The sequence below is a fragment of the Lissotriton helveticus genome, chromosome 5_1 (genome assembly GCF_964261635.1).
Source record: "Lissotriton helveticus chromosome 5_1, aLisHel1.1, whole genome shotgun sequence".
In the NCBI taxonomy this organism is placed as follows: domain Eukaryota; kingdom Metazoa; phylum Chordata; class Amphibia; order Caudata; family Salamandridae; genus Lissotriton; species Lissotriton helveticus.
In genome coordinates this window covers 1,371,828,620-1,371,853,577 of record NC_136065.1, presented here as the reverse complement: position 1 = coordinate 1,371,853,577, position 24,958 = coordinate 1,371,828,620, and the positions used below count along the sequence as shown (strand labels likewise).

The following is a 24,958-nucleotide window of genomic DNA, read 5'->3' as shown; positions in this document are numbered from 1 at the left end:
GGGATGGGGTCCCCGGGTCCAAAATCGGCCTCGGAAGGTGGGCCGTGTGCCCCCCTTTCCATTTCTTAACAACAACAAAAAAAAGGTCTCAGGCCCTGGGGGATGGGGTCGCCAGGGCCCAAAAATATTAAGAGAAGGGGGGGCCCTTCTAACAATAAAAAAATAAAAGAGAAACCAGCAACTTGCCGGAGGCCCAGCCCCCTCCCTGCAACAATCTGCAAACGCACTTCCTGGCTTATTTTGGGTTGGGGTATTAAGTCCCCTTGATTCCTTAGAGTCCTTAGGGGCCAACTATCCCACCAGGTACCTCCAGCAAGCCACACACAGTGGGATTGCTAAGATGTAGTCCGAGGCCATGCCCCTTTTTACCCCACTCTGCAAAAGCACCTCTTGGCTCACTGCTGGTGGGGCGATGAGGTCCTTTTGTGTCCTGAGGACCTCAGGACTAAAGTGGACTTCATCCCACAAGCAGCAGTGCGCCAGGAGGAGCGTTTGCAGAGTGCTGTAAAAAGGGGGCATTACCTCGGACCACTCTCAGCAATCCAGCTGTGTGTGGCTTACTAGAGATAACAGGTGGGCCAGCTAGCCCCCGGGGACCCTCAGTAGGCAAGGTGACTTCATTCGTCAACCAGGAGCACACCAAGAGGCGCGTTTGCAGAGTGGTGGAGAAAGGGGCCATGTCCTGTTTCCACCTCTCAGCAATCCCACTATCTGGGGCATACTGGAGGAATCAGGTAGGCTAGTTGGCCCCTAGGGACCTCCAGCTTTGAAGGGGACTTTAATCTCCATCCAACAACATGCCAGGGAGCGCGTTTGCAGAGTGGTGGGCAAAGGGGGCGTGGCCTGCTATGAGAACTTACCAATCCTGCTGTGTGGAACTTACTGGAGGTATTAGGAGGGGTAGTTGGCCCACAAGGTTGTCTTTGGGGGCCAACTACCCCTTCTGTTACCTGCAGTATGTCCCACATAGTGGGATTGCTATGAGGTGTTCGCAGGCCATGCTCACCTTTCTCCACCACTACGCAAATGCGCCTCCTGGAACAGTTCTGGTTGGGGGATGAAGTCCACTTTACTCACGAGGGACTTTGGGGGTCAAGTAGCCCGCCTGGTACCTCCTGTAAGTCCTGTAAGTCGGAGGCCCAGGCCACTTTCTGCACCACTCTGCTAACGAGACTACTTTGTTAAAGTTATAAATTAGCATTTTAAAAACCTTAAAAATGCACTGAAAAAAACTTAGGTTTCAGGGACGTTGTATTAAGAAATTAGCATTTAAAAAAACGTAGAAATTCACAAAAAAAAACACAGGTTTCAGGGACGTTATAGTTAGTTGGACATTTCACTCGTACAAAACCAGAGAAATGTGGCCATTATAGGTAGTAGACCAACTATAACTTGCGCCCCCGCAATGCACTGCTGATGATGTCATATATTACATAACTCATGACATGTACAGTGCCATCACTGATGACATCATCCACTTTTTATCTGATGCACCTCCTCACACCCTAATATAACGTTTCATACACCTACTCAAACATACAGACTAACATCCTCGAAACCATAGACACAAAAAAACTAGTTAGTACATACCCAGTCACTGATTCTTAGGTCTACACACACATCCACTCACCCATACAGTCACTCATACATGCAGACACTGATCAATACAGTCAAATGTATGCACTCATACACCTATACAGATACTCACACACTGCCACTCACCCATAGAGGTTCTCACACACCTAGCCAGTCAGTCAAAGAATCAATCACACTGCCATTTACTCATTATACAATTATATACACATCACCTCACTTATTCATACAGATACTAACACATACTTACTCTCTTGTACAATCACTGACACAAGCACACACTCATCCAGACAGTCACTCTCACAATAACTCACTCTCACATATAGTCACTTATATACTCCAACACTCACATATACTGCCTTTCACCAATGTATTTACTCATACATGTACCATTGAGACACCATTCACTCACCAACACAGCCATACATGCACTCAACCACCCATACAGCCACTCACAGACGCACTCATGAACCCATACACCCAGTGAATCACCTACTCACACATCCATGTAGGGAGTCACACCCCCACCCATCCACACATACAGGTACTCAGACAACCAATCATTAACCCATATGGACACTCATGTAGCTACTCAATAACCTGTGCAGCCACTTACACACCAACTGACAAACTGATACAGACATTCACACAAATTAGTCACTCACCTATGCATTCACTTAGACAAGTTTAATCACTCACTTTTATAGTCAGTCACGCACCCACAAAGTCATCTATACAGACACTCGTACACCAGCTCATCCTTCAATACACCTTGGCGTGTATATAGATATCATTCTCAAACTTTTCAGAAACACTCAGTCACTGGATAATGTCATCAATGTTGTCATTTGAGATGTCATCAGTGATGTCACTGACCATGTCATGAGTGATGTAATATGTGACGTCATAAGCAGTGCATTGCGGGCACGCGAGTTATAGATAGCTCTACTAACTATAACAGCAGAATTTCTCTGGTTTTATATAGTTCCTCATGACATTATGTGGGCCTCATTATGGGCAGTCCTTCTGCTGACAGAGACCCTGATTTCAAGTTGCAGGGCACAGGCGGGTGCAACTCTGCTACCGTAATTAGTGGTGCTATGCACTAATCCCCCACGAGCACTGTGCATTTAAGAGTTACAACTCATTAAATGGTGAATAACCATTTTAATGGCTGTAGAACAGCATGCAATTCACAATTTCAAGTGGATAATTGCTCCCATTTAACACCTGCTCTGACCAGGTGGTAAATGTGGGCAGGGGTTTCGGTTCTGGGCAGGCGAGAAGTTATAAGGAGGGGAGGGGACGGAGTGCTCTGGCAAGGGGATGCATGCTTCCTCCTTGCCATATATTCAATTGTCTTTATTTGACCTCCCAAAGGTAGATCATAAAAGATAAACACAATAAAAAATACAAAAACTACATAATATATACGCATGTTAAAAAGTAACGACCACATATTTAAAAATGGTATAATTCATTGTGCGAGCCATAGTTCGAGGCCTGACTGGTGTGCAGCCAAAGTCTAAGGCACTTTTACTGGCCAGAATCACCAGCAGGCAAAATGAGTCTCAGTGTCCCTGTATGTGGAAAACCTGGATGCAGGAATAGGGGTCCAGAATGTTTTGTAAACTATTTGAAGGCTATCCTGGAACACTAGAGTCACAAAACATAGTTTCACTCAGTGGCCTGATGTCATATGTTGTGTTTTTAACCGCAACACTAAGCATTATTGGGTTTGTACTCCCACTCTACATTTAGGGGTTGATTGAGTGGGAGGTCTTAAAGTACTGCAAAATCTGTGGTCCCGTCGCTCTATTTAGAACCCCTGGCTCCACCGGTGGCAATCCAGGCCACAGCAGTTCATCAGTCACAGGACTGCTGGTTCAGTGATGGTAGGGTGGTCCAACAGGCAATCATATTTCCAGCCCATGTACTCCATGCAACGCATGCCAGAAACCAGCACGGAAAACGTTAAGTGGCCCCCTACACACAGCTTCCTGTGTGAAAAGTCATTTACTTTATATTCAGAGAAAACCATCTTTTGCTTTGGCAGTTTTTTTTCTCTAAACAAAAACTTTGTTGAGAGGGAGCTTTAAACACTCCACATACTTGGCAAACTTCACTTCTGTGAAATGAGCTACTGAGCTCCCGTCACAGCAGGGATCCCCACCTGGGAGATGGGCAGCTCCAGATGAGGTAGGTGGTTCTCCACTAGGGAAGCGCAGGACAGCCCTCTGCTGACCTGGCAGGTTGGCAAGAAGACCTTGAAGGGCTAAATGTAAACTCTCCATGGTGCTGTTGTCTAAAAGTCAGGACTGGCTGAAGGTAGCAAACACAGCATAGTGCCACAGACAGCCATGGCTGCCACACGATTTCCTTGATAATAAAACAAACATTGCCTGCAGCAAGCTCTACTCCATGCAGTCTTCCATACATTGTAAGTTTTTACAAGATCAAAATTGCCTTAATTTGCTGACGTGGGCCATTTGTTAGCTTTCTTATTCACTAATGAAAAGCAGTTTTTTTGGTGTCTGAGCCCATTTTCCTCTCCGGGCTAACACTGGCCACCATGCCACAAGACCTTTCAGCTCTCCTCCTAATTCAAACAGAGCTAGAAGTTTCAGGCCATTGAAATTACGAGTCCTGTGGGAATACCATACAGTCGGTGCATTTCACACAACTAATCAAAGAAACCAGGTGGATTCTCCAGCAGAAATAGGGGAGGTTAGGGGAGATCAAGAATGAGGACTAAGAAAACAAGTTACTTACCTGTAACTACAGTTATACAGTATTGGTATCTTTCATAGATTCACATGCCTGAATCAGTATCCTCGCCGAGGCGGGAGTCCCACGGTAAAAATATATATATATATTTATATATACAAAAGCAGTGCCTTAGTAAGAACTGTAGTAGGCTAAAAACAAAAGAGGCCCATAAGGCACAAAACTTACTTAGTAGCCTATCTATCTCATTATATGAAAAGAACCAAAAAATGGTTCTAACCAATCAGCTGTCAGCACCCTCTAGAACCTTCCCAGCAGAGGCAGTTCTCCTCAGATTTTATTAGCACAAGTGAGAAGTAGTTATCCCAAATAGAGAACTGTCCTGCCGGGGAGGAGGGTGGGTGCATGTGAATCTATGAAAGATACCAACACTGGATAACTGTAGTTACAGGGAAGTAACTTGTTTTCTTATCCATTATTGGGGTATCTTTCATAGATTCACATGCTAGATTCAGAATAGCAAGAAGTAAGCCCAATAATGTAGTTTGTGGACAATGGGAGACAGAGTGTATATACTCCCCAACACATCCGGGAAGGTTAGAAAATTACCAGAATATAGAAAAACATTTTCAGAATGAAGTACTTTTAATACATTAACATACTGTGCAATAATATCCATCAATTAACAACGGTAAACATAATAGAGAACATGTTCTTATTCGTACATAAATAAATGCAATATCAGAGACATTATAATTCTAACCTTAATGAAGAAGATGTTGAAGAACAGCTTGTCCCACCGCTGCATCGTCCTGCGACGCAAACTGTAGGCAGTAGTGCTTTGTGAACGTGTGGGCATTCTTCCATGTCACAGCCCGACAGATGTTCTGCAATGTAACACCAGCAAATATTGCTGTAGAAGCCGCATAGTCCTGGTGGAATGCGCTTTGACCTTTCTTTGCAAAGGTTTGTTGGCTTTAACATGGCAAAATTGAATTACAGAAGCAATAGCATCTGGCTACAGTTGCCTTTGTTACAGCTTGTCGCAGTGTGGCTTGACCATAGGCAACCACTAATTGATTGGATAGCCTAATATCCTTAGTCTTCTGCAGGTAAAATTTTAGGCAACGTTTGACGTCAAGAGAGTGTAAAGCCCTTTCCGCCTGCGTAATTTTGGTACGGGAAGAATTTGTTTAGCTTTACGGGCTGATTTAGATGGAATTGAGACGGTACTTTAGGAATGAATTTGGGATTTGTTCGTAAAGTGACGTAATCTTTAGTGAAATGCAAAAAGGGTTCCGAAATGGTGAAGGCCTGAATTTCACCAACCCTTCGGGCTGAAGTATGAGCTAATAAAATTGCCACTTTCCAGGTAAAATAATTGAAATCAGCCTTGTGAACTGGCTCAAATGGTCTCTTCATTAGCTGAGATAAAACTGTGTTCAGTTCCTACTCCGGAGGTGGTGGCCGAATCGGAGGAAAGGCTCGAAAAAGACCTCTTAAAAATTGTTTGAGAAGTTATGAAGAACAAAGTGATGGTTTGTTAGAGCTCTTTCAGAATCTGGAAATTGCAGCGAGGTGAACCTTGATAGAGAAGAACACAAGTCCTGCTTTGGCCAGAGATAGCAAATAGGGAAGGATATCCTCCGCTGGAGCCTGGATTGGATGAACATCATTTGCCTTGCACCAATGACAAAATCGCTTTCACTTTTAAGCGATATGTCTTGACTGTACTCTGGGCACGGGATTTCAATAGAATTTCCCGACAATCCTGAGATATTTTAAGATCCTTAAATTCTAGGAATTCAGGAGCCAGGCGTGCAAGTGAAGCGACTGTGGATCTGGGTGTAGTATCCGACCTCTTTCCCTTGTCAACATTGTGAGTGTTGGAAGTAGACGAACAGAGTGTTCCTGTGATAATAGGAGTAACTCTTGGAACCAATACGGTCTCGGCCAGCGAGGTGCAATTAGGATGAGACTGCAATGTTCCCTCTTCCTCTTTTGAAGCACTTTCGGTATCAATGGTATTGGGGGAAAAGCGTACGCATAAATCTCTGACCATCGCATGGACAGGGCATTCCCTCTTGATCCCCGTTGAGGGAATCTGCTGGCGTAGTAAAGGCATTTGCTGTTCTCTCTCGTTGCAAACAAATCTAGAGTTGGCTTGCCCCAAACTCGAAAGTCCATTTCCACCTGCTCCTGCTCCAGCTCCCACTCGTGACATCCTGAGAGAGATCTGCTGAGGGTGTCGGCCAGAGTGTTTTGAAGCCCCTTGACATGCTCCACTCTTAGGGTTATACCTTGTTCCGTAACCCACTCCCACAGCTCCTGAGCTTCTTGCGTTAAGGAAAGTGACCTCGTTCCCCCTTGTTTGTTGATGTAAGACATGCTGGTCGTATTGTCAGTATGGACCAGCACTGAGGAGCCCGCAATCCTCGGAAGGAATACCTGCAGAGAGAGAAATACGGCCCGCAATTCCAGATTGTTGATGTGTTTTTGCTAGTAGTGTTGGGATCATCTTCCTTGAATCTGTAAGTCTTGAAGATGGCCTCCCCAGCCCTCCATGGATGCATCTGTTGTTAGAACAAATTCTGGGGGAGTAGTCAAGAACGAGAGGCCCGGAGACAAGTTTGCTTTCAGAAACCACCAGTGGAGAGCACGAATCATGCGCGATGTCACCTTGATGGAGTCGTCGAATGATCCTACGGCTTGTTGCCATTGCAGGTGCAGTTCTTCTTGCAGAGGTCTCATTCTGAGCCTTGCCAACGGAACCAGGTTTATTGCAGACGAGCACATCCCCAGAAGAGAAGCGAATGTTCGGACAGAAACTGACCTTCTTTTTGAGATTGACTTGGCTAGTTTTTGTAGCCTTAGTTGGTGATCTTCTGATAAGAATGCTTTGCACTGTGTGGTGTATAGCAATTGCCTCCAGAAACGGTATCACTTGGAGGGGATGCAATTGTGATTTGCTTACGTTGAGCGTGAGTCCTAAACTTGAAAAGAGATGAAGGCATCTCCTGCCAGCCTTTTTTGTAATCTGTTCCGAAGGACCCTTGAGCAACCAGTTGTCGAGGTAGGGAAACACTTGTATCTCCTGAGACCTCAGGGTTGCAGAGACTGGAGCTAGGCATTTCGTGAAGATCCTTGATGCTGATTTCAGTCAGAACGGAAGCACTTTGAACTGCAAGTGGACGCCAGCCACTGTGAATCGTAGGTATTTGCGATGTTTGGGATGTATAGGGATATGGAAGTATGCGTCTTCCAAGTCCAGAGAAGCCATAAAGTCCCCTTTGTTGAGACAGCTTAACACATCGGCAAGCGTCACCATTCGAAAACTCTGTTTTTTCAGAAACGTGTTAAGTTTGCGAAGATCGAAAATAGGGCGCCACTCCCCAGATTTTTTCTTTATGAGGAAGAAGCAAGAGTAGAACCCTTTCCCTTTTTGCGACACTGGAACTTTTTCTATCGCATTCTCGTGGAGCATGTTTAAGGCTTCTTTGAAAAGTAAGTGAAGACGAGGGGGAGGGGGACCCTTCGGCGGGGTCGTAGGTGGTTTCTTTATGAATTCCAAAGTGTGACCCTTGTGTACAAGGTCGAGGACCTACTGATCTGACGTGATCTGTTGCCATTAATGAAAGAAAGCTGAGATCTTTGCGCCCACAGGGAGGGGGGAAATTTTGACTGGCGTCCGGCTGAACTCATTGTTTTCTGTTTGAGTCACGGCCTTGATTGTTCGACCGTCTTCGTCCGCCCTGACGAGAGAAACTGCCTGAAGAAGCTTGTCCATATGATGATTGGTAGTAAGGTTGTTTATATTGTGATTGATACTGACTGTTCTGCTGATTGTGATAACCTCCCCTAGAGGAAAAACCACGACCTCTGGATCCTCTGAAAGATCCTCGTTTGTACTGGAGAGTACCCAGCGATTTAGCAGTGTCTGTGTCGGTCTTGATAGCCAACAAGGCTTCATTTATATGCTTCGCAAATAATGAGTCGCCGTCATAGGCCATATCCAGTATTTTGGTTTGCACCTCTGGCCTATATGATGTTGCCTTAAGCCATCCCTGGCGTCTAATTACCGCAGCACCAGCAAGCTGCCTGAAATTGGTATTAGCGATGTCAAGAGCGCAGTCGATAATTTCGGACGCAGCTCGATCACCTTCCAACACAATTTTCCTTGCCTCCTGCCGACGATGTTCAGGGATGAGGTCTATGAACTCTGACAAATCTGACCACATCTGGCGGTCGTATCGTGCCAAGATTGCCAGGGAATTTGCTGCTTTGATTGAGGTTGCAGCATTAGTAGAGAATTTCTTTCCTATAAGATCCAATCTTCTACCCTCCTTATCAGGTGGAGTTGAAATTGGGGTGGCCTGGTTCTTTGATCTCTGCTGAGCAGCTTGGGATATGACTGAATCCGGGCGTGGATGACTTATAAGGCAAGATGGAGTGTCTGGAGGTGCTCTGTATTCTTTCTCAATCCGTGGAAGCACCGCGGGGATGGAGGCAGGTGTTTTCATTATTTTAAGACCTTCGTTCCAAATGAAGTCTATGATTGGAATCGCTCTTGTTATTTTTCTGTAACCTTCTTTAAAATCATGCAAAAAACAGTCCGATTGTTCAATAGTGACTGGCAATTAGAATCTTGTTGCGGCCCGTTGCATGATGTTGTGAAAGCCGCTGATATCCTCAGGAGGAGAATCCGATGGCTGACGAAGAGGAGGAGAGGGCAGGGGAATGATGCAGTCATCCCAGGGGTCCCCATCAGCATTGTTGTTGGGTAATTTACCTTCCTCCCTTCCATCCTCGTCTGAGGATGAAGTATCTTGATCCCCCTGTGGTGCTGTTCCAGAGGGCTGCCTTGGTGAAGTAGGAACTTCCGCCGGTGGTAGTGGTGCTGGTATGACCGCCGGTGAGGGAGGTACAACAGGAACAGTCGGCTCAGGAGGAAACCTTTGCCGATAATCAGCCAACATGGCCTGTAGGTCTTGAATCAAAGAAGGAGGAAGATGATTGTCTCTCCTTGATGTGGAGCCCTTTTGGGATGCCTGTGATAAGGTGTAGACAGATCCTCCTGAAAAAAATGCTCTTGATAATCCTCTTCATCGTCCTCCTCTTGGCATTTTATTTGCAATTCTGAGGGATGGTGAGCTATGCCAAAGGGACAATCATCATCTTCCTCATCAGACTCATCATCTTCCACATACGTCTCCAAAATATGTGATGGCAATAATGGAGATATATTGCTATAATCTTGCCTGTGGTATGTCTTCAACTGGAAGTGAGTGTAAGAAATAGGTGTTGTTTGAGATACTGGAGGAACCGCTGATGACCAACCCTTCGTCGATGGACTTTTCGTCATCAGGGGGCTCTTAGTCGTCCACGGGGTCGCCTAGACCAACGGTGTCATAGACAACTGGGTCATCGACGGTGTTGTCGTCGAAGGAATCTTCATTGACGCGGTCGTCGATGAGGTTGACGTCGACGGAACTGTTGTCGTCGACGGACTCTTCGTCGACGGGGCTGTCGTCGACGGGCTCTTTGTCGACGGAACTGTCATCGACGGTGTCGTCGTCGACGGGCTCTTCGTCGACGGTGTTGTCGTCGACGGTGGTGCAGACGTAGACGGGATCTTCGGCGACGAGGCCTTCGACGTCGAAGGGCTCTTCGGCGGCGATGTCTTCGTTGATGAGGGAACGGTCATCTATGAAGTCGACGTTGTCGTCGACGGAGGTTTGGATGAGGAACTTTTAGAAGACGATTCCTTGGTCACAGAAGATCTTTTTGATGTAGATACTTTAGAAGACACAATAGGCGAGGTAATAGCCATGGTAGAGACCGTAGTTGAAGAAATAGAAGCAGCAGAGGTCACAGAAACCGTATGAGAAGACACCAGAGAGAGAGTCTTGACCTGGGCTTTACTCACGGTTCTGGTAGTCGAAGGCCTGAAGGTCTTAGAAGACGGAGACAAGGCTGATCCTTAAGGAGAAGATGGAGATCTCCTTGCCTGGTCAGAAGTGCCATGAGAGGATTTGTGGTGCTTCCTTCCCTCTGAGGAAGAGCTATCTCGGGATCTAGCTCTCTTGCTAGATGTTGAGGCCTTTTCACCCTCCTCAGCTGAAGAGGATTTCAGCCATAACAGTACCCTTGCTTCCCTGTCTCTGGTGGTTTTGGCAGGAAAGGTATGACATATTCTACACTCCTTAACAATATGGTTAGGATGTAGACAGTAAATGCAGTCCTTGTGCTGATCATCTACATGGACCCTCTTCTTATCACAGGTCAAGCAGGCTCCAAAGAGAGCTTTCTTGTCTGACATCTGGAAGGAAATATGAAGAAAACTGAGTAGGCACTCAGGGAGACTCCCTTCAACACGACGTGAAGTGAAAATCTGAGAACTGCTTCTGCTGGGAAGGTTCTAGAGGGTGCTGACAGCTGATTGGTTAGAACCATTTTTTGGTTCTTTTCATATAATGAGGTAGATAGGCTACTATGTTTTGGGCCTATTGGGCCGCTTTTCTTTTTAGCCTACTACAGTTCTTACTAAGGCTCTGCTTTTGTATATATATATTTTTTACCATGGGACTCCCGCCTCGGCTATGGGGAATGATTCAGGCATGTGAATCTATGAATGATACCCCAATACTGGATAATTAGAGGAACTGGAAGTGGAATTACAGATGACCTTAGTAATTCCTAATTCCGCAGGGGTTACTTTGGGTCCCATAGGTAATACAAAGCATCTCTCCCTACCTACCCAGAATTACCAACAGCACAACAGTAATAACTCTTGAGGAAGAGTTACTGGGTACAGCTACAAGGCACGCAGAATAAGGCCCACAGTTTCATAAATATTCTATTGTCCAGGCAAGGCTTTGCATGTTTTTTTCCATATTCTCACTGCCAGTTTGTTATACTTATTCACTGTCACCTATTAACTGGTGCTGAGCTAGATTAATTTACTCCTCTAACGCTAGCGAGAACTGGACACACCAAATGTCAAACACTACGTCCCTGCCTTTTGCATCCATGCGCCTTCTGTAGTGTTTGCCTTACCACACTTAGATGCCACCCTCTGCTGTCCTGGGCCACAGGTCTCCTGTTTCTCCGTGGACATGCTCAGCTTTTGCGCAACTTCATACTCCATGCCGGCAAATCGAATCAGGAAGCGCTCCTGGTTTATAGATTTCTTCAAGGCTTTGATAGCAGATTTCAGCTTCTTCTCTACCTTCAAGCGCAGGCAGGGCAGGTTACAGCTTACTGAATGGAAGAAGGGCACATTCTGACACATGTATCTTCTGCCACCATACACCAAGCAACTCTCTCCTATTCAATGGTAGTGTGTCACATAAACACCAGAGCGAAAAATCATAACTCTGCCACACAACACTCTGAAACTACATTGCAAAACATTTCTGGCCAACTTTATTGTGGTACTAAGCTACTCTCAAATCACATCTGAAGTCACAACACACAAGAGAACATTTATTACAAACATAACATAGATAATAACTTAAAACTCCAGAGAAACATTTTGCCTCACTGGCTGATTGTGAACAACCATAAAGCAGATGCAAATCTTTGGTCTTTCTCTACTCTGCTTATGCAGGCCACCTTGCCTGGATTTTCACTTATGGCGCCCTCTCCATTAAAATTTAGGGTTCGGTGGACAGGTACTCGGTCAAAAACATCTTGAATGCCTCACCCAACAAACTTGTTGTTCCGTGCTCTATTTAATTTAGGGGGGAATCACAAGGACAGTGGAGCCTAAGATGGCTCTGCTTGAGGAAACATTTGACTCATAGCATAGCTGCTAGTGGTGTTTCAGTCAATGACGTCAGAACATCTGCCTAATTGATGGTGGTCATTCTGATCTCATTTTTTCAGATCAGGATTGCCAAAAAACAGGGAGGTCCCTAACAATAATGGTCCTCGCACACTGGAAAAAACTCACAGCGAAACAGGGACGTTTGTTTTTAAAAAAAATAAACTGCTGCTTTTAGAGTTTGTTTCTGAAAAACAACAAACTTTACAGTGTGAGTAAATCAAACATTACACATTCACAGCAAAACTTCAGTGGACCTGCTGTGGTGGTGGTTCTGCTGAAGGCACATGCATCTATGCCTGCCTGGTGGAGATTCCTAAATGTGATGGGCTGTACTCCACATGGTCAGTGAACTGCATCTTTGCCCTAGCCTGGAAGAGGGCAGTTCACCATTCTCTATATTTGGCTAAAAGTTTGTCTTGAGAAGAGACCGAGGGGACCATTCAGAGTTTGGATGACAGGGAGTACAACCATAAATTGGTGGTAACCTGCCAAACTTGTGGTTCTCCCCATCTCATTTAGAAGTGGGTGAACCGCAGGGTTTGAATGCCAGAGGGTCAGCAGGTTCATTGGAGACAGGTTCATTGGAGTGACAGTTGCCTTGCTCTGCTTAGGGTGCGGCATTGATCAATATATTTTTCCTATCTGGGACTGTCATGGAAAGCATGGCAGCCCCAGGCAGGGAAATCATCTAATGATTCTGATGAACAGAGCTCCTGCATGTCAGGGTCACTGATGTTAACAAAACAAAAAAAATCAAATCCCGCTTTGGGATTTCTTTTTTTGAAAACAAACAAATGCTGTGGGGGCCAAAACAACATGACCTAGCTCAGCATTTACCTCACCCTATTGAGAATCTGCTGGAGCACTGCCTTCACTATAAGCTTAGAGAGTGCCACGAGGCAGGTGGAGATCTCTACATATGGGGAGCAGGGTTCTACTTCTGACCTCGAGGGCTGGGGGGATGCAAATGGCCAAATGAAGACAGTTTCACAGGAATCAACCTATCTCTGGATCCATAATCCATCTTCCACTGACTTTGTGGAGAGGTACAAATCTAGACATTACCCTTTCTGATTGCATTTTTCATCGTTTTTGAAAGGAGCAGCGTGGCCCATTCCAGTATACAACTCAGCAGCGTGAGAGCATAACAGATTGTCAGCATTTTGAGGCGTGTAACCTCATTTCAACGATTTAATTGGTAATCCCTGCAGTAGTTTGTTTGTTGCAATAGGGCTCCAGGATCAGAATTTGGAATATCATTTTATTGCAATGCAGGTTTTACTGTACAAGAACTCTTTGAAAAGACTAACCTTTAAAATCTCTCAGTGATGGCGTGCACTCTCTTCACATCCCCAGATAAGTGTAACAGTGTTCAAAAGTAATCTTGGAGGCCATCAGCATACTTTGTAAGGTGCTAGAATGTATGCTGCCTTTCACAATGACAAAAACCTTTTCTTTCATTGCAGTCATTACTATGTCTTCGAGATGAACAAGCTACTTACCTTTGGTAACAGTTGCAGATGAGGAAGGTAAGTAACTTGTTCTTCTGATAGAGAATTCTAACAGCTGATTCCTCACCAAAGAATAGATGCCCAATCAATACCTTCCTGGAGGTGGGTCTGCAGATTGGCTTATACCAGAAAATCCTGAAGGACCGACTGAGCAAAATGACCATCTCAGTGTACCTGACTGTTCAAAGGGTAGTGCTTTGTGAACATTTAGAGGACAACCACAAAGCATTTGGCAGATTTCCAGGATAGATACCCCACTTGCAGGAGCAGTGGCCTTGACCCTAGTGGATTGGGCCATCAAACCTCCAGGAGACTGATTTTTAGGTTGTGTTTAGCAGAGACAAATTAATCGAGAGATGGTCTGCTTCTGCAAAGCCTTGCCCTTTTTCGACCAGTGAACCAGATAAGGAGTTGACCGTCCCTAGTGCGATCAATGTGTACCAAAAGAGCTCTCTTTGGGTCCAAGTGATGCACTGTCTCCTTCTTCTTAAAGGGATGAGGAGGAGCGAAAAAGGTTGGTAGAGGGATGCTCTAGCCAACATGAAAAGAGGTGACAAATTTCAGGAGAAAAGAGGCAATTATATGAGGAACCAGTCAGTCAATGAAAAAGCTGGTATACGGAGGTGAACAGAGAGCTTGAAGCTCGCTGACCCTTTTGGCTTATGTAATGCCCACCAGAATGTCAGTTTTGATAGTTTAGAGATGCAGAGAACAGCTGTCTAGGGGCTTGAAGGGGAAGCACAAGGGAAACGTGAGGACCATATTGAGGTGTCCTGGGGGCATCACAAGGGCTAGGAGGGAACAAGTGTTGAAACCTTTCAGAAAACGTGTCACAACAGGTGAATTGAACAGGGAGGATTGATCCAGCACCTGTAGGAAAGCCAAAATGGCACACAAGAATCCTTAACAGTGCCCAAGGCAAGGTCTTGCTGAGCTAGAGACAAAATAAACAGCAACACCTGCAACAACAGTGGGTCCACCTGGTGTGGGAAACACCAAGACTCAGGTGTACACCATCTTTGTAGATCAAAAACTCAACAGCAGGTGCTCAAACTCCATACATGAAAGTGGACAGTGAGTGGGTTTGAGTGCATGACCCTGCCTTGTTGTTGTGACAGGTGATCCTCCCATTGTGGCAGTCTGACCAGGCTGCCCAGAGGACAAATGTCCGTGTTTGGAGGCCATGAGACCAATATCGCCATGAGAAATCCAGAGCCATAAGAATAACTAGGGCCTGGTCTTTCCTGATCTTGAAAACTTGGAGCAGGATTGGCAACAGTGGAAAGGCGTAAAGGAGTCCTAAATTCCACTCAAGACGAAATGTGCCTCAGAGTGAGAATCAGAAGTGCTGACATCACGCGTTCTCTGTGAAGGCAAACAGATCAAGCCAATGCTCTCCCAAGATGCGGAAGAGACCTTGTGCCACCTCCAGGTGTGGACACCATTTGTGATCTGCTAGGCATCGACGGCTGAGTTTGTCTGCCCTGGAGTTCTATTAGCCTGTCAGGTTTTGCACTAGCAGGAAGATGTCCTGGCACTCCAGTCAAGTCCAGAGGCGAAAAGCCTCCTGGCACAGGGCCCACAACCCCACCCACCCTGTCGTTTGCAATACCACATGTGGTGCTGTACAAGAGCACCTGAACCAACTTTCCTTTGATGGATGGAAGGAAGATTTTCAATGCCACACCAGCCGCCGTCAACTCCAGATGGTCCAAGTGGAGCTGGATTTGGCCAGAGACCGCTGATCTCCACCTCACACACGTGGCCGCCCTAACCCAGAAGTGATGCATCAGTCACCACTGTCAGTTCCGGGTGGGGAAGGTCGAGAGGTGTGCCGCAGGGCCAATCGTGGTTAGTTAGCCACCACTGCATATTTTTCAGATATCTGGATGAGTTTGAGAGATTATCCTGATGCTGCACCCACCGGGATTTCAGGTCCCACTGCAGAGCCATCAGGATGCAGGAGGACACAAGACCCAGCAGTCTCAGAGTCAGTCTCACCAGAAATCAGGAGAGAGGCTGAAATGTTGGAATCACAGCCTGAATATCCTTAAATCGCTGCTCCGAAGCATAGGTGCGGAATCGCATAGTGTTCATAATGGCTCTGAGGAAAGCGAGCATCCAAGAGGGGGTCAGGTGTGACTTCAGCACATTGATAATTAACCCCAGCGAATGCAGGAGGTCTAACGTAGTCTGTAGGTGAATGAGGACTGCCTGAGGCGAGCTTGCCTTCAATAGCCAGTGGTCAAGGTAGGGGAAGACAGGTACCTCAACCTCTGTAGATGTGCTGCAACCACCACCATCACTTTCGTTAACATCCAATGGGTACTGGGAAGGCCAAAAGGAAGCACAGCAAACTGGAAATGATCGTAGCCCACCGTGAACCGCAGGTGGGGATAAGGAAATACATGTCCGACAGGTCCAGTGCTACCATCCAGTCTTCAGGGTCCAGCGCAGAAAGAACCTGAGCATATTGAATTTCTCTTTTTGCAGCAAGTAGTTGAGAGGGTGAAGGTCTAATATAGGCCTACATAAATAAGAAAGTAGTGGGAATAGCAACCATGCTCTACATCTGGTTTGAGCACCCTCTCAATGGCTCCTTTGACCAGAAAAGTTGTACTTCCTTACAGAGCAAGGAGAGATGGTCCTCCATCAGCTGTTCTTGGGATGGCGGCAAAGGCAGAGGGGTTTCCACAAATGGAAGGTAGTATTTCTTCTGCATAATCTGAAGCACCCACTTATCAGAGGTTATCGCAGACCACTGGGGCAAGTGGTGCCTGATTTTGCTGCCAACGGGATGACTGTGCTAAATAGAGGGCACACTAAAGAGGCTTACAGGCGGCAGCCGTCAGAGAGGTGAGGGACTGAATAGGTCACTGGGTCTGACTCCTGTGCTCTCTTTGGGATAAACAATCCCACCCACAAAAAGACTCAGCTCGTAGTGTACATCCGAGTACAGTTGTTATGGTAAATGCCCATACGTGCCCCGACATGGCCACAGTAGGACTGCTGTTGGGAGCCGGGCAGATATGGAAATCCAGAGAGATCTGGCAACCCGTCTCTCCCAAAAGTGCTTCAGCACCGAGTCAGCTTAGTTGCAAATTAGGCAGGAGCCATCAAAGTGCTTGTCAATCAAGGATGCCTGGACATCCCTCAAGAACCTAGTGGACCGCAACCAGGTATGGCGATGCAGAGCTACCATAGAGGCCATGCCTCTGCCTAGGGAGCCTGGGATATCCAACCCACACCTGATGGTGAACTTCGCTGCATCCCGAGCATCCTCAAATGCTTGGTAGAGGATAGCACGGCCTTCCTGGGCAAGCATGGGATTTAGCTAAGCAACTGAGACCCACAGTGCATGAGAATATCAGCCCAAGAGGAATGCAGTGTTCACCAACAACAATGCTAGGCTTGCGGAAGATAAAATAAGCTTCCCGAATGTGTGTAGCTTCTTGGAATCCCTGGAAGGGAATGCATTTGAGGTGACTTTGGGTCTCCTCAGGTAAGGCGATGAGGTTGGGCAACAATGCGCTATACAGGAGCCCCTGTGCAAGGTTTAGCCCAAGCCCCCATGACAATGTCAGTGAGAGCTTCGTTAAAGGGGAGCAGTAGCTCAACCAAACCAAAGGCCAAGCTGTTGATCTTGATCTAGACAGCAGGCAGCTGAAGGTCAAGGACTTCTGCTGCACTGCACATCACGGTGGTGAAGGACGGCTTTCCACTGAAACAGGGTTCGGAGGAGAAAGCATGCCAGAGTCTGGTGAGGTTTCTAAGCAACTGGCATCACCCAGCTCCTCATACCAGTTTTCCTCTTGTTGAAGGTCCTCTTCTAAGGGATCAGACCCTTACTCCTCATCTCTGCTATAGACGTCGAATTGCACCAGCGCATCGCCAGTTTGGAGTCAGGGATAATGATGGGCTCATCGTTGGGCCGCGCTGGGTAAGGCACCAGAATTGAAGGAGCCGGGATGGAAGGAGGCACCATTGACAGCATCCATCCAGATCCACGGTGCATATTCAGAGGGACCAGCTAGCTTCAGGGAGAACCCGCCAGTAGCTGCCCAGCAGGGGCACCTCTTGGTTCCATGGGGAACCCCAGAGGGAGCTGTGGCCCAAAGGTGGCATGCATGGCATCATTAAACTCTTTAAGTTTGGCGGGCGTTGAACTATCTCCAGGGAGCATGGAGAGGGCCCAAATGATGACTCTGCAGGTGGTGTGCAGGAGCAGGGCCTAGAAGCACGGTTTTGGACAAGGAAGCCGAAGAATGCCTTAACTTTGTCTTCTTGCGCTTCTTTGACTTACTTGACTTGAAGGAAGAAGTTTTGATCTCCTAACTGATGGTTCATGGGATCGACTCCTTGAATACCTCTTGTTTTCCCATATGGGCAGGAGCAGTATCAGCACAGAGCCTTCTTCTGCCACCTCCCCAGGAGCTTCAGAGAACGTTTACAAATTGCCTCTGGATTCAAAGACTTACAATCAGAGCAGGCCTTAGGGTTGTGGCTTGTAGGTCAGAGACAGACATCTGTAGGTGACATTTTACACACGGTTAGAACCCCATGGGCTTATTGGGAAATGTGACTCTAACACCCTTGAAGCAAAGTTAAAAAAAGAGTCGACATAAAGTTGAGAAAATTGGTAAAAAAATTACCAAGATAGCTCTCTGAATCTGTGCTGTTGGTGCAAAAAGAAAGGAACCGGTATTAGTATGCCAGGGTGGCGCTTATGTGGGCACTGCAACGTCACTTCTGACGCAGATGACGGCAGAGCAGGAGCGATCGACACCACCTAGCTGCATGCAGAGGTACTGCTCAAGTTTTTTCGGATCCAGTGGGATGCTTGGGGAATATTCTACAGTGAGGAATCTGCAGTTAGACGTCTCTACTAGAAAACTCCTATTACATCATGTGTAGAGATACACTATACAATTAATAAATACTTATGAATGTGATTTGTTATTTCTACGCTATGCTATTTCTATCACTGACAGTACAATTATTTATAAAATAACACCATTGGTTTTATATACAGATATCATTCATACCATTTCAGGTTTTAAGTTGTTAATCTTTAAAAAAACATCTATTCATGGCCTATCCAGAGACAATATATTGTCCCTTTAATACCTGTTTTCATGCTTGACACAAATTCCAAAAGTTCTCTCGGGGATGCCTTTGCCCACACAAATTCTATGTTTTAGGTCTGTTTTGGCATGCTGCATGGCATACATACTTCTCCAAGTGACACATGGGGGCACTGTGAACTCTTCTGACCACCCAAAAGGGAGACACGTACCTGTGATCTCCTCAGGTTTCACTTCAGCCTCGAACTCTAGGGTGATTCGCGTCACTTCCTTGTTCTGGGAGTTACGAGCTCGTCTTCCTTTACCTTTCCGGGAGGAGTCACACTTGAGATTAACAAAGCTTACTTGACAGTCCAAGCAAGGGACTACACCACCTTGAAAGGGTAGATGAAATACTTGATGATAAATTGATAATCCACAGAGAGGACAACACAACTTAAACAAAGAGGATCAGAAGCTCACCACCACAGTAGTATTCTTATCAGTGCCTGCTATGGTGATTAAGCCACAGTTCAAGCATACATATCATGTTCTGTGGCTCAGTGTCCCCCACTAGGAATAGAGCTGATTTGCTCTTTGGATGAAAATAATTGTTATCTGCAGTACACATTCTGTGCTATAGGAATCTTTGCTAAATTTGTTAACATTAGCTGATCTCCGCGTTGCCAAAGGATCCCTTAACCCTTTTTTCACAAAAAAATTCTGTTTTGTAGAAAACATTTCACACTTACTATCCATATGTTTATGACCCTAAAGACATTTTCATTAATGTAGACAATTTCTAGAAATATAAAATACCTATATAAACGTGAGAAAACCATAAGAATTAATCTTGAAAGTCTATCTAGCTTTATAAATATAAGTAAAATGAAAGAATAATGCCTGAAGAGGCATAACTAGCCTTCAAGTTAAACATAACGAGTAACAACTGCACTGTGTCTTTAAGACTGCTAGCTGGCCTCAGTATCCAAAAAGAGATAGAGTTTTGAACACGACTTTACGGCTATGAAAAATCATACAATGTCTGAATTTCACTAAATCAATGAGCTGAAGTAATAGCCACCAGAACACCTACTTTCCAGAGTAGATCCAGTTGAGTAGGTTTGTGCATTGCTTCGAAAGGAGACCTCATCAATTTTGATGATCTAGTGTTCAACTCCTAAGTAGAAGATGGCCTTATTAATGGAGGATACACTTTTTCAGGTCTTCTACGAGGTCTTAAATCACTGACATTCTAAAGAATGAAACTTGAGATGCCAGGCTTCTGCATGCAGTAATAGCTACTAAATTCACTTTTATGGTGTAAAATTAGGCCTGGTTTTACCAAGTATAAAAGATAATGCAATACATTATCTTCCTGACAGGTGTTTGGGTTAATCGCCTTCTAAATGCATTGTATGCAGAATCTCTTAATTTCTTCTATTTATAAGCATAGGAAGATTTTGTAGAACGCGTCTAAGCCTCCTTCACAATCCTCATGCATTCAAGAAGAAGGTTTCAATACCTGTTTTGGACATGCTCAGCAGACAAGCATTCCACTGTAAAGATGCCAGGCTATGGTGCAGTCTTTTGCACTTGGCTTTGGTCAACAGACCTTGTCTGTGTTCTACCTTAATATGCAGTCTCTTGGCCAACTGCAGCAGGTCAGTAAACCATTGCTGTCGCAGCCACCAAAAAGGTTCCAAGATCATCTTGGCTCCTTCCTGCTTTACTTTGCCCACCAACTGTAGGATTAAAGGTATCAAAAGAAAGGTGTGACATTGGGAACCTGTTTAGCATTTTATGGCATCTGCGATGACAGCATAGTCTTTGCATGGTTTACCCCAACAACTGAAAAAGAGATTACGAAATGGTGTTGTTGATAACCCACTTATGGTCTTCCAACATCTATCTGCTTAGAGCATCTGCATGTTGATTCTGAATACCTGGCATGTACAATGCTCTGATGTTTAGATTTGGATATGAACTGGTGCTACATCTTTAGGTTTTTTGAGATAAGGACCTCAACCTTGTTCCTCTGTGTTCTTACGGGTAATACATCGTCATTGAGTTGTTTGAATCAGATTGATTGTGGCTTTCTAGGAACAGATGAAAAGATGGACTGCTCTGAGTTCCAAGACGTTTTCGTGATACAATCTCTCCTGTCAAGACTTTTGTATCCTGCACCTGCATTTCAACATGACATGCTTCAGTTCATCAATCATCGGAAAAATGTCAGTGCTTCCTCCAATAGTGTCAATATGGTTTTGCAGATCGGTTAATGCTGATTCACTGAACGCCCAGGACATTTTTGCAGGGGTCTCATATGCAGCTTCACTTGAGTAACTACTGTAATACAGGAGGCCATTGAGCCCAGAAAAAATAATATTTTTCTCATTGACAAGGATCCATATCTTGCCTCCAAAGTAAACACTTTTGCCAGACTTGCCTCTGTGCGCGTATATGAAAAGGTTTACAGCCTTGTGTTTTTTCTTTTTTACAAATCTATGTTTTCACTCTGCTGGTGGTCTGCTGAGGCTGTGCGGAGAGCCACAAGAATTTGTCCACAGGATAAGCAGGGGTGATGGTTATGATGGCTTTGTAAATGATGCAACTGGTTTTGAAGATGGCACTGCCCGGCAGGGGGAGCCAATAAATTTACCTTGAGCTGGGGTGATAAGATCGTATTGCTTCAGTCCCTGGATGAGACGTGTCACAGTGTGTTGGATGCACTTAAACCTTGCCAGTGTAGACTCTGGGAGGACATAGTGCGGGGCATTACAACTATCCAGATGCAAGAGGGCAAGGGTTTGAACTGCAGTTTTGTAGTTGCTTTCTGGAAGAAACATTTTCAATTTCTTTCAAAGAGAGAGCTGGTATCAGGCCATCTTTGTGTTTTTGGTAGAGTGTTCCTTGAGGTTGAGGTTGGTGTCCACGGTGCATCCAAGTAACTTGGTACTTCCCAGGCTTTGTGCTGTCCTGGAATGTATAGTGGTTGAGCAGAACATCATCTGGCCGTTAAGAGAACTGCATCTCAAACTGACAGCATATGTTCAGTATGGTAGGCGGGAGATGGGGAAGGAATGTTCTTAGCGCTTTCGCTCAAAAAGTGGTGTCCTTCAGGGCAGCATTCTTTTTTTTTTAACTTTATTTATAATTCTTCAAACAAAAGATAACACAAAAATATACCAAATTGTGGATACAGTATTAATGAACACAGAGATCTAAATCAGATGACACAAGTGAACAAATGTTAAGAATAAAGAAAATAAAACAATTAAATCAATACCGATTACAAACATAAACATCTTAATTGAGAGAGATAAATACATTATTTTAAAGCATTGACCACTGCTCTAAAGGGGCCCAGATCTTAGAGGCCAACTGACGCCGTCTTGTCCCCCCTTAACAAATATATAGAAGACTCCAGATTGTACCAAGCTAACATCCTGTCTCTCCAGTTAAAGAAAGTGGGAGCCTCCGGACTTAACCACTGTGAAGTTATACAAAGCCGTATCATTGCCATAGCTATAAACAAGAATGCTCTGGTATATCTACATCTTTCAGAAACTTCTGGATATTCACACCCCAATACAACTAAACCCGGAGAGATCTCCACCGGAATATTAAGTACCTCATTGATAAAGACCGAAATATCGCCAAGAAAATCACTTAAGTTTGGACACAGATAAAACATATGAATTGTATCTGCTGCTTGTAATCTACACCTAGAACAGGAGTCTCCCTTCCTCCCCCCCCATTTAGCGATCTTGGACGGGGTATGGTACAGATCAAACATACCTTTATAACAACAAGAGAGAGAGGGAGCGAGGCACTCTTGAACCCCTGGTAGATCAAAAAGTAACAACAAAAGAGTGACTATTGGTGTAACCTAGAAGTGGTTGCACTGAGCAATGAAAAACAGAACCAGTGTTTGTAAAAGGAACCCTTACTCACCGACCTGGTCGGTGACATGCTTCATCATAGGGTTCCACCAGAGAAGCAAAATGCTTCCCTGGTGTGCTTCTACGTCTGGTTTACAGCGGAGTAGGAAAAAAACATTTTGGAAGGCGTGTGTGCTAAGTGAGATTAAAAGGTGTTTGGTGCTAGCCCTTCAACTACTTTATTAAAGGCTGACCATAAACCATTAAAAGGGGTGAGACGGATGTAAATAAGTTCTATAAAGTAACTAATAACATCCGATTTGTTACAAGATATTGGTCAACATGTTTCTGCTTGTATGTGCCATTAGCAAAGCATTCATCAGGACCTAGACAAAGTTCCATGGCGGTATGCGCTCGCTAAGGCGCACCCTAACCTGTGGAACAGAACAAAACGGTACAACTCACGGTTATATCGAGGGTCTTGTGTAGAGTTCAGAAGCCCTTTTGAACATTTATCCGTGAAGCCACTCGCTCCATGGAACAAACAGGGAGGAGGAACAGGCACCCGGGCATTTGCCGTCTTGCGTTTCCTACAGAATCACCTATTCGAAACCTCCCAGAACTATAGCAATGTCTGTCTAAGAAACTCCTGACCTGAAGGTATTTAAAAAAATCATTGGAATGCAGATGAAACCGTTCCCTTAAAAAGGCAAAAGAGGCAAGCTGCCCATCAGAACCCAAGTCACCAATAGTTTTTAAACCCGTACTCTGCCATTTGAAAGTGACACTGTCCTGAAAGATAGATGGGAGCAGATTTCTGGCATTAAAGGAGGTCTAATAAGTAATCTTTGGAATATGGAGCTTATGACGGATTTTCTGCCAAACTGAGAACATGGCCCAGCTGACCTTAAACCTTATCTTTTTAAAGTAGCTCGGCTCAAGGACCCGTGTTAGAACACCCTTAGCGGTGTCACCTAGGGCTATCTCATATATAGATGGCCTGATACATAAGGGAATATCAGCTCTATACCTCAGCAGTGGCCAGCCCAAGTTCTGTAACATAGCAGACCAATAGTAATATAACAGATTAGGAACCCCACAGCCCCCACGTGCCCTAGTAAGACACGTCCACTTTGCCGCCCTTCGTACCCGTCGATAGCTCCAAAGAAACCGAAGATAGATCCTTTCAGCCCTAACCAAGGTTTTATGTGGGAGCAGCAGAGGGATTATCCTAAAAAAGTATAAGAACTTAGGGAGAATCAACATCTTCAAGACGTTACAAGGCCCAAACAATGACAGATGTAAATGATCAAGCCTCTCCAGCTTAATGTTAAGGGAATCTATAGCTGGAAGAAGATTTAAGTCCGAGGTGTCGGTAACTACAGGAGATATTTGTACGCCAAGATAGGTTGCTTCAGTTACAGCAGACACCCCAGAGAGGGGCATGTTTTCTGACTGAATGACCTGAGTTTTAGTGATATTTAGCTTATACCCAGAGAGAGTGCCAACTTGCATAGCCAATGTTTCTAAGGCAGGAAAGGCAGACCCAACATCATTAGTTATAACCACAATATCATCGGCATACGCCAACGCCTTATACTCAACCCCCTGAACACTAACTGGATGAATATCTTCACTCGCTTCTATTATTCTAAGGAACGGCTCAATGTACAGGGCAAAGAGCAGGGGCGAGCAGGGGCATCCTTGTCTGGTTCCCCTGCTGATGTTAAAACACCCTGACTCCTGCCCTGAAATACGGATTGTGGCCCATGGAGAGATATAAAGTGACTGAAGGGCCTGACTAAACTCGGGGCTGAAACCCTTCCAACGGAGCACAGACCACAGGAACCCCCAGGAGACCCTGTCGAACGCCTTTTCAGCGTCCAACAGGATCACACCTAAAGGGGGCCCGTGGTCTGGGCCCAATCCAGAAGCGCGATGACTCGTCGCACATGGTCCGCCGTATCCCTATCCGGGATAAAGCCATGCTGACGGAGTGTAAACCAGAGGGATAATACCCCTACGCGAGTCTAATAGATAAAATCCTAGAATATATTTTGCTGTCAGTGTTTATAAGTGAGATTGCCCGATAAGAAGAAGGATTTAATTCCGATTTGCCTTTCTTTTTTATTAATATCACCATGGTTTGCCGCCAGGAATTGGGTATAGCCCCACCCTGTGCAGCCCTAAAGACTGATAGCAAATACTGACTGATTAATGAGGAGAACAATTTATAAAATTCTAGAGGAACAGAGTCAGGGCCGGCGGCCTTCCCATTAGCAAGAGTTTTGATTGCCACTTCGGCCTCCACCCAAGTGATTGGAAGCATTCTAGCTCCTTTTTTATTCACCT

The 24,958-nt window shown here is 45.3% G+C and overlaps 1 protein-coding gene across 4 annotated transcripts in view; it reads right to left on the bottom strand.

The window, feature by feature from the left end:
* SCUBE3 (signal peptide, CUB domain and EGF like domain containing 3) overlaps positions 1-24,958 on the bottom strand; it is a 1,212,393-nt gene that overhangs the window by 200,971 nt on the left and 986,464 nt on the right. For all 4 annotated transcript variants that reach the window (XM_078644301.1, XM_078644304.1, XM_078644302.1 and 1 more), the window contains 2 exons: positions 18,956-19,117; positions 11,377-11,580 (listed from right to left, as the gene is read on the bottom strand). In XM_078644301.1, coding sequence (XP_078500427.1) covers positions 11,377-11,580; positions 18,956-19,117 — 366 coding nt within the window. The remainder of the gene's footprint in view (positions 1-11,376; positions 11,581-18,955; positions 19,118-24,958) is intronic.